At 52.3% G+C, this 15,806-nt stretch overlaps 5 protein-coding genes across 5 annotated transcripts; 3 read left to right on the top strand and 2 right to left on the bottom strand.

Annotated features, from left to right (window-relative positions):
* Nucleotides 1-70: 70 nt before the first annotated feature.
* On the bottom strand, nt 71-2,206 carry NECHADRAFT_593 (uncharacterized protein; the record flags this gene model as incomplete). The annotated part of the gene is made up of 1 exon (XM_003040478.1): nt 71-2,206. A coding segment is annotated over one exon (2,136 nt), but the record flags the coding sequence as incomplete, so codon positions are not given.
* A 1,618-nt stretch (nt 2,207-3,824) lies between these two features.
* On the top strand, nt 3,825-5,751 carry NECHADRAFT_88415 (uncharacterized protein; the record flags this gene model as incomplete). The annotated part of the gene is made up of 2 exons (XM_003040498.1): nt 3,825-5,645; nt 5,689-5,751. 2 exons carry the CDS (start codon nt 3,825-3,827, stop codon nt 5,749-5,751), a joined length of 1,884 nt encoding a protein of 627 aa, XP_003040544.1.
* A 1,199-nt stretch (nt 5,752-6,950) lies between these two features.
* NECHADRAFT_55103 (uncharacterized protein) lies at nt 6,951-7,801 on the top strand (the record flags this gene model as incomplete). The annotated part of the gene is made up of 3 exons (XM_003040497.1): nt 6,951-7,215; nt 7,273-7,523; nt 7,550-7,801. Coding segments are annotated over 3 exons (768 nt in total), but the record flags the coding sequence as incomplete, so codon positions are not given.
* Nucleotides 7,802-10,327: 2,526 nt separating this feature from the next.
* On the bottom strand, nt 10,328-10,813 carry NECHADRAFT_55115 (uncharacterized protein; the record flags this gene model as incomplete). Its single annotated transcript, XM_003040477.1, has 1 exon — nt 10,328-10,813. The coding sequence occupies one exon, from the start codon at nt 10,811-10,813 to the stop codon at nt 10,328-10,330; it is 486 nt and encodes a 161-aa protein (XP_003040523.1).
* A 1,665-nt stretch (nt 10,814-12,478) lies between these two features.
* Nucleotides 12,479-14,733, top strand: NECHADRAFT_88412 (uncharacterized protein; the record flags this gene model as incomplete). Its single annotated transcript, XM_003040496.1, has 2 exons — nt 12,479-13,083; nt 13,329-14,733. The coding sequence occupies 2 exons, from the start codon at nt 12,479-12,481 to the stop codon at nt 14,731-14,733; spliced, it is 2,010 nt and encodes a 669-aa protein (XP_003040542.1).
* Nucleotides 14,734-15,806: the final 1,073 nt, after the last annotated feature.

Genomic DNA, 15,806 nt, shown 5'->3' with positions numbered 1-15,806 from the left:
CGCTAGGGCCCACGAATACACTCTTTCTTGCACCAGTCTGATCTGCCCCTACATTTGGACGTCTCGTGTCATCCCGCAGCCTTAAAGCAGCCTTGTGAAGGCTACGGCAAACGGATTCATCTGTCATGTCCTCAATCATATTCTCATACGTGGTTGTCGCCATCATGACGCTGTCGCGGTCATCAACCACCCACAAGGTTCCAATGACGTGGCGGAACCCAGCTAGCTGGTATGCGCCGATGAGATGAACGCTCTCATCTCGGAACTTTAACTTGGAAACCTGGCCAGTCTCGCATGCGGAAAGGTAGGCCAAGAAAGGGCTGCCTTCGCTCAGATTCACTTCGAGAACGTCGCCCACAGTCAGGGGATCCGTTTCCCAGTCATGCAGCAACAATGCACTGCGCAAAGGGTCGGAGATGTTCTCCACGCCGTGCCCCGCAAAGTGGAAGATCTGACAGGTTTTGAGATGTTGAAGGACGTTCTGTTTGTGCACCCGGCTATCGCCGAGCCTGACACTGTCGAAATCCTTGGATGCGAAGAGGGCCTCTACCATCTGGACCTCCTTGACCGCGCCTCCCAGAAGTGAGCGGTTTGGCGCGTTAGCCATGGCGACTAGAAGTGCTTTGCTTTCTCTTGGTCGCGGAAGGGAAGAGGCACGACGACGGCCGTCTACAAGGGCCTTGATTGATGAGCTGTACGACGACACGGCAAGTTCAATCACACTGTCCGTCAAACCCTTAGAGTGATAGCCCGCGGCGTGAAAAGGGAACCTGCTCAGGATGCCAGTGGGAATCCACCAAATACGTGGCAGGCACCCGTCCGGCGGCGGCCGAGTAAGGCGGAGTTCGTCAAGGACCGGCTTGGCGATGGAATCCCAGAGCCACCTGAGCACAGCAGGCCTCTGCAGGTTCCTGGACCATTTTTCCAGACCTTCAAGCGTAACCCCGTTGAGGTTCAAGACGTGGACTCTATCCCTCTCGATAAGGATGGCATCGACACCCCGATACGCGCTCACAGTCAGAACGATAAGATGGCCCTGCGCCGCCTCGTGGATATCCTTATTGCTTGGCGGCTCTAGGAAGCGCTCGAATCCCTCCTTTTGGCGAATTTCGTCCAATAAGATGTCAAACTCGCTACTCGCAGCGTGTTGTCGCGGTGAGTCGACCTGCAGCTCGTCCCGAAGCGAGTGAAACCGCTCAGCGAGCGGAGGGTAATCTCTGTGGAGCGCGACCATATCGGGACGCAACTCGGCCACGGAGGCGGCTAGTGACTGACGGCCCATCTCAAGCAGGCTAAGAGCCGCGTATCCATCCCTGCCGCTTTGGAGAGCCGCGGCCGCGGCATCAGCACCGAAACCCACAACGTCGTCGGCGCTGAGCAGCCGCTGCTTGTCTGAGATGCGGATCGCGCGTGACGAGAGCCTGGGGATCAGCTCGATGGCTTCGAGGGAGGCCTCGTACGCCTCCTGCCACCTGGCCATGTCACAGCAGATACGGAGCATTATCCGGCCGGCTTGCACGCGGTGGAAGACCGACGGGTAATGGGGGCTGCGGAGGGCTTGCCTGAAGTGGCCCAGTGCCTCATCCGCCACTGACTCTGACGCAGACCGGCAGAAGCGGGCGTAGAAGAAAAGGCCCAGGAAGTTTTGTAGGTGGGCGTGAATGGGGTGGCCATCTGGTGTTCTGTTAAGTGTTGATTCCGCAACGTCCGTCGCCTCATCAAGGTCAGCTGTTGTCTCCGATTCGGTCATTTCGTATCTTTGGAAGAGGCGCATCGCGAGGTTGATACTGATCTCTAAGCCACTGGCGTGATTGGTTGGGATGTTCTCCTGTGCTTCTCGAAGTGATTGAATGGCCCTGTCAAGGTCGTTCGCCTGCTGTGTGACCCCGGCTCGTCCGCCAAGCGCATTTGCAAGTGTGCACAGAGCGGGCCACGTCAAAAGGGAATTCTCGCTTGCATATCTGAATGCCTCCTCTGACAACTCGACAGCTCTGTCTATATCGCTGCGAGAGTCGCCTTCGTCCTGCTCGTAGCGTCTTTGCAAACTGGCAGCGAGGTTGAGAAGCCACTCCACCCGGATGGCCTGCCATTCTTCCCAGGGAACAGCCGCAATCAGCCTTTCCCTGATGTCAATGGAGCGGTCCAGGTCGCCCAAGGACCCTGCCATTTGGAAACGCTCCTCGAGTCTGGCCGCCAGGGTGTTTAACGAATGGATCTCAACGCTAGGGTCGTGTAGGATGGTGCCTTTGGGTCTGTCTAGAATGGATCTAGCTTGTGGTGAAGCATTCACTGCTTCATCGCTGAGCTCGATTGCCCTGTGGAGGTCTTCAGGATCTCCGTCTTGCCAATACCGATGCCCTAAGGCCTTGGCGTAATTGCTCGCGCGCTGGGTTTGACGGTTGTCATATCCGACTGTGACTCCAAGTCCGTAAAGCTCTTGGGCGAGATTGGTAGCACAGTCTAGGTGGTGCCTGGAACTGCCTGACTCGAAAAGATCCAAGAGGGTTGCGACAAGTGTGTCTCGTGCCTGTTCTCCTCCTTGATCTTCCTCATCGCGCCATTCGCAGAGAGCAATTGCACTCTCTACCTCTTCGGGAGATCCTTCCCCGACATATGCCCGGAGATCCAATGAGACGAATTCCATATCTGCCATACCGCAGGTTGTCGGGCAAAACTGAAACTCACGTGACACCTAAATAGGGTATTAGCCCCAGATTGATTCAACTTCGGAAAGTAAGGAAACATACCAGATTCGTGCGTCTTTGCTTCTTGAGAGGCTTGAGGTTAAGTGAAATAGGATACAGCTTAGTTGTGAAGATGTGCTAGAATCTGAAGGGCAGGAGGCTAATATAATAAGGGGGCTATCAGGCAGCAGCCGATATCTGCCCTTGAAAGATAAACTTGCATATCAACGTTGTGTTGGCGGCGTTGGCATGGTTACGCATGGCAGCCATTTTAGTAACATCCCTAAGCCGGCAATGTTTTGTCTCATACACGCCGGGCGAAAGTGCTTGGTCAAGGGCTCGAAGAAGCGGTGGGGGGTGGGCTTATGAGCAACCCAACGGAAGCCGGGCGAAAGTGCATGTTAGAAAGGAGGTGCGGGGAACAGGTCTGTTGGATCAAAGAGCAGTGGCATATTGAGAGCAGCCAGTCGAAGCCTGATTTCGGCGAGATGATCAAGCAGCTGAAGGGCTACGCATAAGTCGGCTACCCTCACAACACCATCAGGGCTCGGATTGCATGATAACGTCCACGTGCCCTCCTTCACGATGCATAAATGCATAAGAAGAGAATAACCAAGCTGTCGGCAAGCTCTTCGTCCAATAAGCAATGCAGCTGCGTGAGCCCGAATTTCGAGTTTCTGCATGAGCTCGTATCTGTCGACGTTGTGCTCTATCCCTTCAAGTGCGGATGAGCTGGTGGGGCCCTCGCTGCCCCACAACCCCCCCTGCAACTAGCTTGATACCACAAAGGGACCCGACCTGACCACACAAATGGATTTACTTGGTTAACGCGTTTTTCGGTATGACGCGGAGGATGACCGAGAATGTGATCAGGTAGCCGGCCCGCGGCTTCCATTTTCAACCTTTCAAACCACCATATCTCCCTTTCGTCATAAAGGACCTTCTGCTTCGCTCTTCGCTGTCTTGTGTCTGACCACTTGGGCACATCTGGTTCTCGCCTATCTCATGAGTGACACAATTACTAGCCTCCAGCCTCGCCTTCTAGGGACTCCCAAACCCTCTCCCGAGTATCGGCTCTCCTCGCAGATCATCTAATATTCTCCAAACGCTATCAAGCGTCTTGGATGCCTCCACATCGACATGAACCGGACACACTCCACCGCAACACGGTGGGCGATTCTAATCGGTGTGGGAGGTCTTCGGGGCTACGAAAACCAGAACCGATCCGTCAAAGGCGCCATTGGAGACGTCATGGCGATGAAGAATTATCTCAAGACATATTTGGCGCCCGTCCAAGTCCGCACGTTGACGACTCAGCGCCTTGACCAGGATCAACCTCGAATAGAAGCCTCGCTGCAGGACGCACCCACCTACGACAATGTCATCAACCAGTTACAAGAGGTGATTAAACATGGCCAGCGTGGGGACTACGTTTATATTCATTTCTCTGGACATGGGACCAACAACCAGGGATCGCTTGCTTTGGTTCTCTACGAAGCCAAACTCGCTAATTCGAGATTGCTGTATGGCATAGTCTTGAGGAGTGCAATCAACCGCATGGTGTCGGCAGGAATGCTTGTTACCCTTGTTCTGGACTGCTGCTTCTCAGGGAACGTTCTTCGAAACGGCCATCTCCAACCCTCAGGGATCCGCTATATCGAGTATGACACCACCATGGATCTCTGTTCTGATCACATCGATCCCTTTGCAGAGGAATGCACACGTAGTTCATCTTTGACGCTAGTGAAGGGTGCAGAAGCCGGCCAGCGTCTGCTTGACCCGACTGGATACTCGGTTCTTTCGGCCTGCGATTCACACGAAGAAGCCGGCGAGGTGATCCTTCCAGACGGGGCTAATCGAGGTGCCCTGAGCTACTTCTTACTGGATTCGTTGACGATCTTGCGAAATCGGGGGGTGGAAGTCAGCCATCATTCACTCCATCAACACGTCCGGGGCAACTTTCACGCCCGTCATGGCTCCCAGACCCCAATGCTCTACGGGAGCAATGGCCTCTCTTTCTTCAATGACCTCGCACGAAGAAGTTTCATCACATTTGTTTCTGCGCATAGAGATAATATGGATAACCTGGTCCTAGACGCGGGTGAGGTCAATGGGGTCCACGTCGGTGACGAATACGCTCTTTACGACTTTGCTGCACCAGAGACATCTATCGCAATACGCAAAGAGGCACACATCAAAGCCAAGGTTGTCACTGTTGATCATTTCGCGTCCAAGTTATGCATAGACGACTGTTCTGAAGACCAGAAGGTTGCACAGGGCTGGACTTGCAAGGCAAAGATGCTTACCACTTTATCTCCGCATCCAGTTCGAATGATGCTTATCCGAGGCGCGCCAAACGCTCGTGATCTTTTGGACGAAGCAAAGAAGATCCCTTTCTTGCACCTTGTGTTGCAGGATGATCAAGATCGCGGTGATGGATCCGAGAGCGACCCACGTGAAAGGGCTGTCTTCCAAGTCACAGCTCGTGGTGACTGTACCTATGAGGTCCTGGATCAACGCGCCGAGAAAGTCGAGAACTTTCCTGTAATCAATACTTCTGCTTCCGGCGCCAACCAGGCTCTTCTCAAAGCACTTGGACACATCGCCGCCTTCAAGTTCTATGAGCGGATCGAGAATCTTAACCCAGATCCACAATTCGAGGCGTCCTTTTCCCTGGCCTGTCCGGATCAAACACCTGACTCTAATGGCATTTACAAGATGAAGCACCATGAATGTTTTAAGCTTCATTTCAAGAACCTTGGGACTGTTCCCAAATACGTGGCGGTGATGGATTTTGACTGTTCTTGGGAGATTTCAAATCCCATCTTGTGTGGAGGGGAAGGATACAGTCTAACAATTCTTCCCAAAGGCTCCAATGAATCGGGAGAGAAAGAAATACCACTGAGGATGGAGGTCCCTTCCGATTTACTTGATCGAGGGCGACGGCACGCAAATGACGTGGTCAAAATCTTCATCACAAGCAAACCTACTATGTTTCCAGCAGCGCTACTCCCCCAGCTCGGCTATGATGAGTTACGAGGGCACCGAAACAGAATTGAATGCTTGAAGGAGTGCATATGGGGACTTTCTGGAATGAGAGGAGGTGATGAGGGAAACTGGAGCACACAAACATTCTTCCTGCGAACTTTTTATCCAGCAGATTGAAACCATAGCACAGTTAGACTATCTAGCACCAGATCTAGCGTCGCTCGGTGTCCCTGGGGCCATCTTTCAACTTGCGAATGGGTCATACAGAGTCAACATGCTCTCCTCGAATAGCCTTCCATCCTGTAGAGGCCGACCCTCGCGGTCATAAAGACTGTACTTTCCATCCTTTGCCTCAGAAATGCAATATGGCCCTATCTGAGCCCTGGTGGTGGGATGAACAGTAGTTACTTCATCAGCTGGTCTGAACTTGTACTCAAAGCCGTACTTGTCGATCCATGGGCGTTTCCCGTCCTTTGCGAAGACGACGAGAGGCGGTTCTTCACTAATAGCCGTGTGTTAACATGCTTTCCAAGGGAGGAAAGAACACATTCTCGATGCCTCACCTTTGATCCTGCTGAGGTATCGCCATAGTGAGGGGAGAGCTTCTAGTGTGAAATAACGATTTGTGGGAGTAGGGAATAGAGAACGACCAAATTGCAAACCTTTCGGGGTTTATATGGTACTTATTACCCCACGGGCCGCCTTGCTTTTCAACCCAGTACAAAACCAGCCGCCTCACGCAGGCTGTAAGCGAGTGTTCCCAATAGAACAAGGCAGCTGCATAGTTAGGCTACCATTCGCTCTTTGCCATCGGCTATTAGCGGTGCGAGATAAAGAACAGCAAAGTGGAGATCCGCGGCAGTACCCAACCGTAACAGTGTTTTAACCGCATTGTTCCATCAACGAGCCCAGGCAGCAGGGCTACCTTGTCCTCACACCATAGTTTGATTTTGAACTTGACTCGGTGGTTGATACCTCTACTCTCATCTTCTTCCTAATTCACCACCACAGACTGTCTCAACGCCGAAATGACGAGTCAGCACGTATCTAACAACGACATAGAGCTCGGAAACCCCCACTCGACAAGTCGCTTAGGCCAAGGGATCCCTCGTGGAATCCCTTCCCTTGCATGCCAAGTCCTCAAAAAGCTTATCTATCTGTTGAGATGTTTAGAGCGTGGTGCTGAAGCCAACGGCGGCCAGAGGCGCGTCACGAGTTTGTTCCCTTTACATATTAGTCACGTCGGCTTTGAAAGTAACTAATCAACTATACCTACGTCAAGTTGAGGACTACCGACCTGGCTATCCCCGGTTTTCGGCACTCCAGGCATCTCACAAATCTTTCCACATCTTCCGCCGATTTGACAACCTTCGCATCAGATCTTTGCTCTTGAAACAAGACAAGTCGAGCATCCTAGAGAAGAAGCTCAACAAGATCGACCATGATGAGCCCTCACCATTGTTCCTCGCGAGTAGCAGGTTGGACCGCTCAACAGAGCGTGCAGCGCTGCTCGCAGAAATTGATGACGCCTTAGCTTCATACGGTGCGTGAAGGATGAACTTGATCAAGGAGACTGGCCTGTCTGACGTGTTTTCTATAGATGAGCTGTTAGAGCGGAGTCAAAGGATTCTTTCTTTTGACAGACCACTCGCCGCACACGTATTGAGCCTCGAGAATTGGCTCCAAGGCAATGCCTGCATCGCGCGTGAAGAAGGTCGATTCTTGGATCACAAAGACGATTTGCTCACGGTTGCTCTGCTCGAGGATGGCGTCATCTACTGGCTGGAGATGGCCGTGACGGCCAGCGTTGAGTTCTTCATCAAGGTAGATCTGGTCCAGGCGACACAGCAGGTAAAATACTAACGTCCTATCAGAAGAATCAACAAAAGAACTCGGATGATTCCAAGGTCCATGTCCTGGATCAATCTTTCACCGACAAGGCAGCTCGCGTTCTGCTTACGACCCTCGTCACGCTGCTGATTTTGGTACCCGTTATGATTTGCAATGCGATGAACGATTCGACAAGTAGGATAACAATCCTCGTTCTCGCAGCAATTTCATTTATTACTGCATTGTCCTTATTGACGAGGTCCAAGGCTATAGACCTAGCTTCTGCCAGTGCTACGTGAGCAGTTTCACATCTATGAATGAGTGTTAAGGCTAATTTAATAATAAATACCTCATAGTGCTTGTCATTTTTATGAACGGCGCATAAGAGTTATGACATGTTTGAAAAATACTAGCGAATCTTGAGGCCGCGGGAGCGTTTGTTAGCTTGTCGGCTGAGAGGTGAGACGAAAGGTTGCAGTCGTAGTAGGTAGGCCCACCGGAGGGCCCAATAGTAGTAGTAGTAGTAGTAGTAGTAGTAACGTACACGATAAGCAGAACTTATCGTGGGGTCGTTTTGCGGAGTAATGTCGGGAAATCGTATGTGATTACACAATTACCATCTGATAAGTACCCGACGACGCATGCGAATATCTCGACGGTTACTAGTCCAATCGAGGTCATTCCAGGACTGGAGGATTGCTACGCTCTGATTCTAGCGGCCGGCCTGCGACATCTGGGCGAGAGACGTGCCTTGTGTCTCGGCGTCCTGGGCGCCTACCATATGGCGGTTTCAAGCACATCATCTAGGATGTCAATGCAGACCGTTCAAGTCAAGTCCGCACGCGACCGCTACTTCATCTAGTTCATCCAGCAAGTGAGACAAATCATCGCGGCCCGGTCGAGGCCCGGTTGTGACCCGGGCGGCAGCCGAGGCTGCAGAAGTCGGTCAGATGGGGGAGGGCGCGAAGTCCAGGATGTCGGAGGCTCGCGAGGCCAGAAAAGTCGAGGCCCAGAGGAGCCATAAGCACCACAAAGGGAAGAGGGCCGAAAGGCGATGTTGAGAGCTAGCAAGCAGCGAGAAGAAAGGTCAACTCTCCAAACCCCCCCTTGTGGTAATCGCGGACACGCTGCTTGTCTGTGCCCCACTTGCCGTCTGGCCTCATTACTCCGTACCACCACAATACAGATCCACAACACCAAGAGCTACCAGGGTCTCCCTTCCCGGACCCAATACTTCGTCAATACTTCGTCAGGATGCACCTCTCGAGCAACACAAGGAGTGTCGTTTGATCACTGATCCCCGCTCGGGCCCCCACAAACGTAGCACAGCTGATCACGCGCCTCGGCAAACCCCCAGTAAGCCATCTCAGTTCGACCAAGGCAAGGTGCAGTTTGGACGGCAAAGTGCATGACTGTTTTGGTGTTGCTGCAGGTTTGAGGCATTTCCAGCAACATTGGCTGGGAAAACACCGCATCCTGCCGGTTTTGTCCGCCTTGGCTGCTGCCGGTAGATAAGCAACTCATGGGTCTTCGTATCATGTGAGGTAGGACAGGAAGCTCGGTTATGGCCAGCACCTGCAACGTAGCAGCAAGATTTTGCTTTGAGGGCGACTAGATAACGCAGACCATCTAGTAGGCTCTAAGCGATCAGCACGGAGCGGGCCGGTGTGCCCTCCCACGATTTGATCTGACAAGGTGTGCGGGGTAAGCGATGGCTTCAGCTACCCACTAGTGCACCTTTCAATGTCACCTTTGACTAAGGCAGATGACGACGGGCCAATGATTTCGAATCTAGTCGCACTTGCGCCGTCGTATACGTCTTCCCCCAAGACGATTGCGCCTTACCCCCTCCAACACCAGCCCCGCCAAGTTGAACAAACGCTACCCCGCCCACCTACCGCCCGCCGATCAAGCGTAACCGAAGTCCGATACCCATGTGTCCCCACCACGACTTGATTAGCTGCCTGTAATTAGGCACCTATCTGACGTGTGCTCATGTCCGCCCTGCTTGTACGTAGTAAGATTCGACCACTGCGACGGGGCGCTTGTGGCTGCAGCTGGTTAAACAAGCTGACAATGGTATCTTCGATAAGGGTTTCCATTAAACCAAAAACGGCAATGGATCGATGCAGCTTCTCTTTCCTCCGAGAGGAGATAACGTCGATCATCCCATCAGGGTCTAAAGGGTACTCGAGCGTGAGAGCAGTAGTTCCCAAACTAAGGCCGTTTTCGACTTTTATCTTTGAGCCGAAATAAGAGGCGTGTAGGCCGGGATTAATTTGATCATCTGCCTGTAGGGTCATCATCCCGTAATATCTCTTCCATTTTAAAAATCGAGCCGATCAAGTGGCTCATGCCACCTATTGCACTGACTTGTAAAAATAAATTGAGACGTGGTAGGCCCTGTAGGAGATAAGAAGTCTCAGCCTTAAAGTAAAACCGAGGTTAGGCCCCCAAATGATGTACTGATATCCCTCCTTCAGTGATTCTTCGAGGCATTGAGATCAAGAAACTCAAGTTACCATACCCTGAACATATTAAAGGCAAGTCGGATAAAGAAGACGTTTTATTCGTGGCGACGTGTATTAAGATGGAGAATACGATATGGCCCAAATTATCGTTGTTTGAACTCGACTCTATGACTCCAGCTATACATAAGCTTCCTTTTCAGGGCTATTGACCGTATTGGTTTTGATGCTGATAGCGACAGGCTTTCTTCGAAGTTCAGGTTAATAAATGTGATTGATTTATTGATTGGATTGCTGGTTTAGGACGATTCGCTAGTCGTTGCTGTAATATATCATCATGATATCTGCTATCGTCGACTACGAAACACACCGCTCAACCCACCCACGGAACTCTTGGTTAACCCAGCCTGCCAGTAGTCGCAACACCGCGAGCAAGCGGTATGAGCCATCCACGGTAACGGTGCTGCCAATCTCGAGCGGGCCGCACACCTCAACCTCGCTCTCTCTGTCGAAGGCAAAGTATAGCTCCCAATTCTCGCACACAACAAGGAGGACTGGGAGGAAGGGCAGGTTCACCAACGTACCCGGATCCTCAGAAGGCAGCGGCGCAAACTTGGCCACACGCCCGTACCAAGCAGCTAACCATACCCCCAGCTGAGCCTTACCCTCAGCACGCCGTCGGATATCAACCTTGGTCTCGACAAGCACGCCCGTGGGCTCATAGCACAGCGGGCCATGTGTCGATTGGTTAAAGGACCGTGGGCCATCGAAGCCGTCGACGAAGTCGGCGATGCGGATGGCGAGATCCCTGTCAGGCTGGAGCAGAAGAGCGTAGTCAATCATTTTCCCGCCCAAGGTCTCAAGCTCCCCGCGCGAGGGTGGGATAAAAGCCTTGGCGATGGCGGCTTGAGTGATGTTCTCAGCGCCGACGTGCGGTACGCCAGAGACAGCGAGGCGAAGGGCGGGACCATGGATGTGGTCGTTCCACGTCGCTTCAGAACGGGTCGTGTTTATAAACCGTATCGTAGTAGCGACGATATTGCGGATAGCGCTAAGCTCGTTGTAAAGGGCGAGGAGGCTGGCCATCCCGGCGTCAAAAGATGGGAAGAGCTGGCTGGCATCGTCCACCTCTTTCTTATCCACGACCAGAACTCTATCCTCAGCCGCGAAGCGAGACTCGCTAACCATCAGCTCATCTTTCAAGATCTTTTTCAGCTCCCGCGGCAAGTATCCTTCTCCTTGTATCACTCTCCAAACGTCGTCAAACAAGCCCAGCGCCTGGGCACTCCCTGTCTCCTTCACCGTGTCCCTCAATGTACGAGGGTCAGGGCTCGTCCATGTGACAGGTTTCTCGAGCTTAAGAAGGTCGTCTGGGTTCTTGACGGGGCTCGTAGATCGTGTGCGGCTGGTGGCACTGCTTCGTTCTCTTGAGCCCGAGGCAAAGGATTGCCGGTCGTTTGTGCTAAGCTTGGCGGTGAACGACATGGGCGGTAGAAAGACATGATGCAGCTGCTGCTGTTGCTGAGGAATAGTCCGACGGGGCCGTGGTGTAACTTGATGGGCGGCTATATTGGCGTCGTTGTCGTCGGACGTGAACGGGTCTTGCCGATCTGAGTGGTTGTCGTCTTTCTTTCTCGGGCTGCGTCGCATATCGCGCTCTCTCGGTGCTTCTTCGTCGGAGATGGGATCGGTGCCGGCGCTATCAATCCGTTGTCGCTTCGCTGAGGGACAGAGGCCGAGCACGTGTTGACGCCGCCGCGGGGAGGGAGAGGTTGAGGACTCGTACTCGTACTCGAGCGGCAACAAACACGTCTGTGGATCAGAGCAGGTGTGGAGCAGAAGGTGCTGGTCACAGATCCAGGCGGCAATGACTTGAGAGTCCATGTGACTCCTGCAGACACGACGATTTGGAGCCGTTCTGCGATTGTGCGATGAGTGACGTTGAGGACGAGTATATTGATGGTGTGTATAGACGTGATCGGGTGATTGTTTGTTTTCAGTTGCTGCGCCAGCTGATAAGATAAGATAGCAGTTCAAGATTAACTGACTCTGATTGGCTCTTGGAGAGTTAACAGGGATACCGTTCTTCCCACGGGTAGTAGTTAGACTTACCCTGTACATTCCTGTTGTTGATTTTCACGAAGAATAAAATTCTTGCTGAAAATATTTAAACATTTAGATATCCCATCTTCGATTTGGTCGCATGCACGTGATCTCTTGAGATCTAGGCGGTTCGTTACATATCATACGAGAACATTGAAGAAGCTGATGTCGGGCTGAAGTGCATCGCAGTCCAGCACCACCTCAGTGTATTACGGAATCTGCGCCCGTTGGAGCAGAATGCAAAAGATGGCGGCGCTTGCCCGCATAAACGAAGGATGCGACCCGGGACTATTGATCAAGCAGAGCCAGCAACCAGCAACCGATAATACAGTGCCTGACGACCGAAGCGTCGCCGCCCGACTCTGTGCCGACAGCATCGTTCTGTTCAAAGGAATCATCAAGAACATGGATGGGCCGAAGGAAATCTGCATCCACTTCGAGCGACGTTGCCATTCCCTGATTCTTTGGAATGAGGACGGCATGTCGGAGGGCAAGCTGGATGACATTTTGGCCACGTCTACGATTGTTCGACGCCCAACCGTGTGGTTCCTCACGAGTATCAGCAGAACGCTTACCGAAAGACTCTTGCCACTTGTGAATGCGTCCTTAAAATTGAGCAAATCGTCGCAACGCGTGCAGACTCTTACGAAGGAAGCGTTAGATATCCTTCACGATGACGCCGAAGAGCGTAATGACGACACTTTGAAGGACGAGTCGTCCATCTTCGAAGCCGATAACCTTGAAGAGATAGCAGAGGATCTGAAAACTGATATTCAGTGCCTCATGGATCTTGGCCGGCTTTTCAAATGCCCAGTTTTGGATGCTGAACTGAAACGAGCGCCAGCTGCCGGTGGAAAAATGTCCACGAGATGGTCGCCACACAAAAATTACTGTGATCGCATCTATCAGGGATTTCCGGCCAACTTGAGGATCGCCCAGCTTGACTTCTCCAAGGATGCCATCACTAAGTGGAGAGCCCATGGCGATAGACACAGCAACTGGCCTGTCGTGTACGTGTTGGACGATGGCTGCGACACCACCCAGGGAAGTTCGACCCAGCTGAGGGACATCTATGTCGGGAAGTCGCTCAATGCAGCTGGCCGACTGCGGCAGCACGTCAAGACATCCACGTCATCTTGGATGAAGAATTCAACATGTCAGCCTGCCTTGATTTAGAATCCTACCTCATCAAGATGCTGGCCGGTGATGGTGCTAACCGGGTGCTCAACTGAAACAACGGCATCACCGAGTCCAGATACTTCCAACACGAGTTGTATCGCAAGGGTTTCCGCAAAATCTTTGAGCGACTTCGAGCCGATGGCGTCTTCACGCGGGGTCTTGATGAGATCGAAAACAGCGATCTGTTCAAATTGTCACCGTTCAAGGCATTGGCAGACGATCAAGCAGCCTCGGTAGAGGAGATTGTCAAGGGCCTCCTCACTGATCTCGAGAGCGGCACAGACAGCATGGTCGTGATCCAGGGCGACCCAGGCACCGGCAAGACGGTGGTGGCCATATACTTGATCAAGCTGCTCGTCGACATTCAAACTTTCACCACGCTCGAAGATTTAGATAGTGACGCGCGGTTTGCTACTTTCTTCACTGACACCAACAAGGGGTTGCTCCAGGACCTCCGTGTCGGCTTGGTCGTACCGCAACAGTCACTACGATCCTCCATCAAAGCTGTCTTCAATAAAACGCCCAGACTTCATCCCTCTATGGTCATGTCACCCTTTGAAGTGGGAGAGGCAAATGGAACATTTAGTCTGCTGCTCGTCGACGAGACTCATCGGCTTAATCAACATGCCATCCAACCTTCGGGAGTGCTCAACGCCAAGTTTGCAACCATCACGAGAGAGATTTTTGGCGGCGAGGACATCAGCAAGACCCAACTGGACTGGATACGGGCCAAGAGCAGGCATCAGATATTCCTCCTAGACGCAGCGCAGAGTGTCCGCCCTGCCGACCTACCGCCCGAGTTGCTGTCGGGCCTCGTGGCAGATGCTCGTGCGTCGAGGCGGCACTTCCAACTCCGGACGCAGATGCGCGTGCGGGCGGGATCCGACTTTGTGTCCTACATCCGCTGGATTCTTGACCCTCACCCTCTCTCGCTTCCGCCGGTGCGACCCGATTTCGGGGACTACGACTTCCGCACCTTTGACTGCGTCGCTCGCATGCGAGACGAAATCTTCCAGCGCGATGCAGAGGTGGGTCTTGCACGCATGGTCGCCGGCTACACGTGGGAGTGGAAGACGAAGAAGGACAAGAAGGCGTTCGACATCGAGATCGGCGATACGCAGCTCTGCTGGAACAGCACACCCATCGACTGGATCTCCTCCAGCAACGCGCTCGAGGAAGTGGGATCGATCCACACGGTGCAGGGCTACGACCTGAACTACGTCGGAGTCATTATAGGTCTGGACCTGCGGTTTGACCCCACGCGGCGACGTCTCTTTATCGATCGCGACTCGTACTTTGACAAGAAGGGCAAGGAGAACAACCCGGCCCTCGGCAGGACCTACTCGGACGACGACCTATTGCGGTTCATCACGCAGATCTATGCCGTGCTTATGACGCGCGGGATCCGGGGGACGTACGTGTACGCGTGTGATTCTGGGTTGCGGGAGTATCTTAAAGGTCTCATCCCATTCCATTCGTGAAACTGCGTAAGGCTCTGTGCTATACCTAGGGTAACTGCGCCGGGCCCGTACGCGCTCCCCTGTAGCTCTATTTCAAAGGGAGAATTGTTATAGGGCCCCAACCGCTGTGACGGGCAAAAGCGGGGATTTTAAGGTTAATGAACAGGGGGGAACCAGCACTTAGGTTTTCAACACTACAACCAAGAATCCTTATCTTATGTTAACTCATTCCGGAAGCTTATTCACTAAAAAACGTGAAAATATATTTTTATATCATTAGATTTATGTTCTTGTATACGTTACATGTAGCCAGATGACATATGATTACCACTGCTTATCCACCAGAGAGTTTTGCAACATCCTCAGCCATCCTCAGAATATAACAGCTTAATTGAGTTTATGGCGTACCTTCTGATCTTTCCTGGACTTGTTCCTTCCTCTCGTCCCCTCACAGTTTTGTTAGCATTTCCTAGGTAATCACTTTTCCAATAAAACTGTTGGCATTATGAACTGTTACGGCTTGGTCCCCCGTAATAGCGCTGTAAGTCCTATAGGCAGTTGAAGCACCTTCTGTAATTGCTACAATAGTGATTATGGCCCAATCTTTTGCCCCGTGGCGCAGCGGCTAAGGTGCCCGCAGCTGTGACCGCTGTTACATGAAGACGCTCAACGTGTATTAGCTTATCACTGTCACAATAAGGGTAATAACCCATCAGCGGGTACTGTATGAACGAATATAAAAGGCCTTTGATAAACTCGGGAGTATCGGCGGTAGCCTTATCGAACTCTGCTTTGGTGTCCGATAAGGTCAGGAGCCCGGGGAGCCTCTCTCTAGCAAAAGCTAGAGCGCGATCGCGAAGTCCTCTCGAAGAGGTTGGTGTAGAGTTGTAAACCTCGGATATTGAAAGAAGAAAGTTGAAAACGTCAGGGCTTTTCGTCAAATTCTCCGAGTATTTCTTTGCCGACAGGATTGATAACTCGTCAATGTTGTACTTATCTGCCAAGGCCAACATTGCCGCATGAACCGACAGAACGGGAGTCGTGTCTTCGCCTGTATCTTCTTCCTCAGATTCCTCTGTGTAGTCACCAGTGTA

This window comes from Fusarium vanettenii (genome assembly GCF_000151355.1).
Source record: "Fusarium vanettenii 77-13-4 chromosome 14 genomic scaffold NECHAsca_63_chr14_2_0, whole genome shotgun sequence".
In the NCBI taxonomy this organism is placed as follows: Eukaryota; Fungi; Ascomycota; class Sordariomycetes; order Hypocreales; family Nectriaceae; genus Fusarium; species Fusarium vanettenii.
Note: the sequence above shows the minus strand (reverse complement) of the source record. Positions and strands in the feature narration are given on the sequence as shown.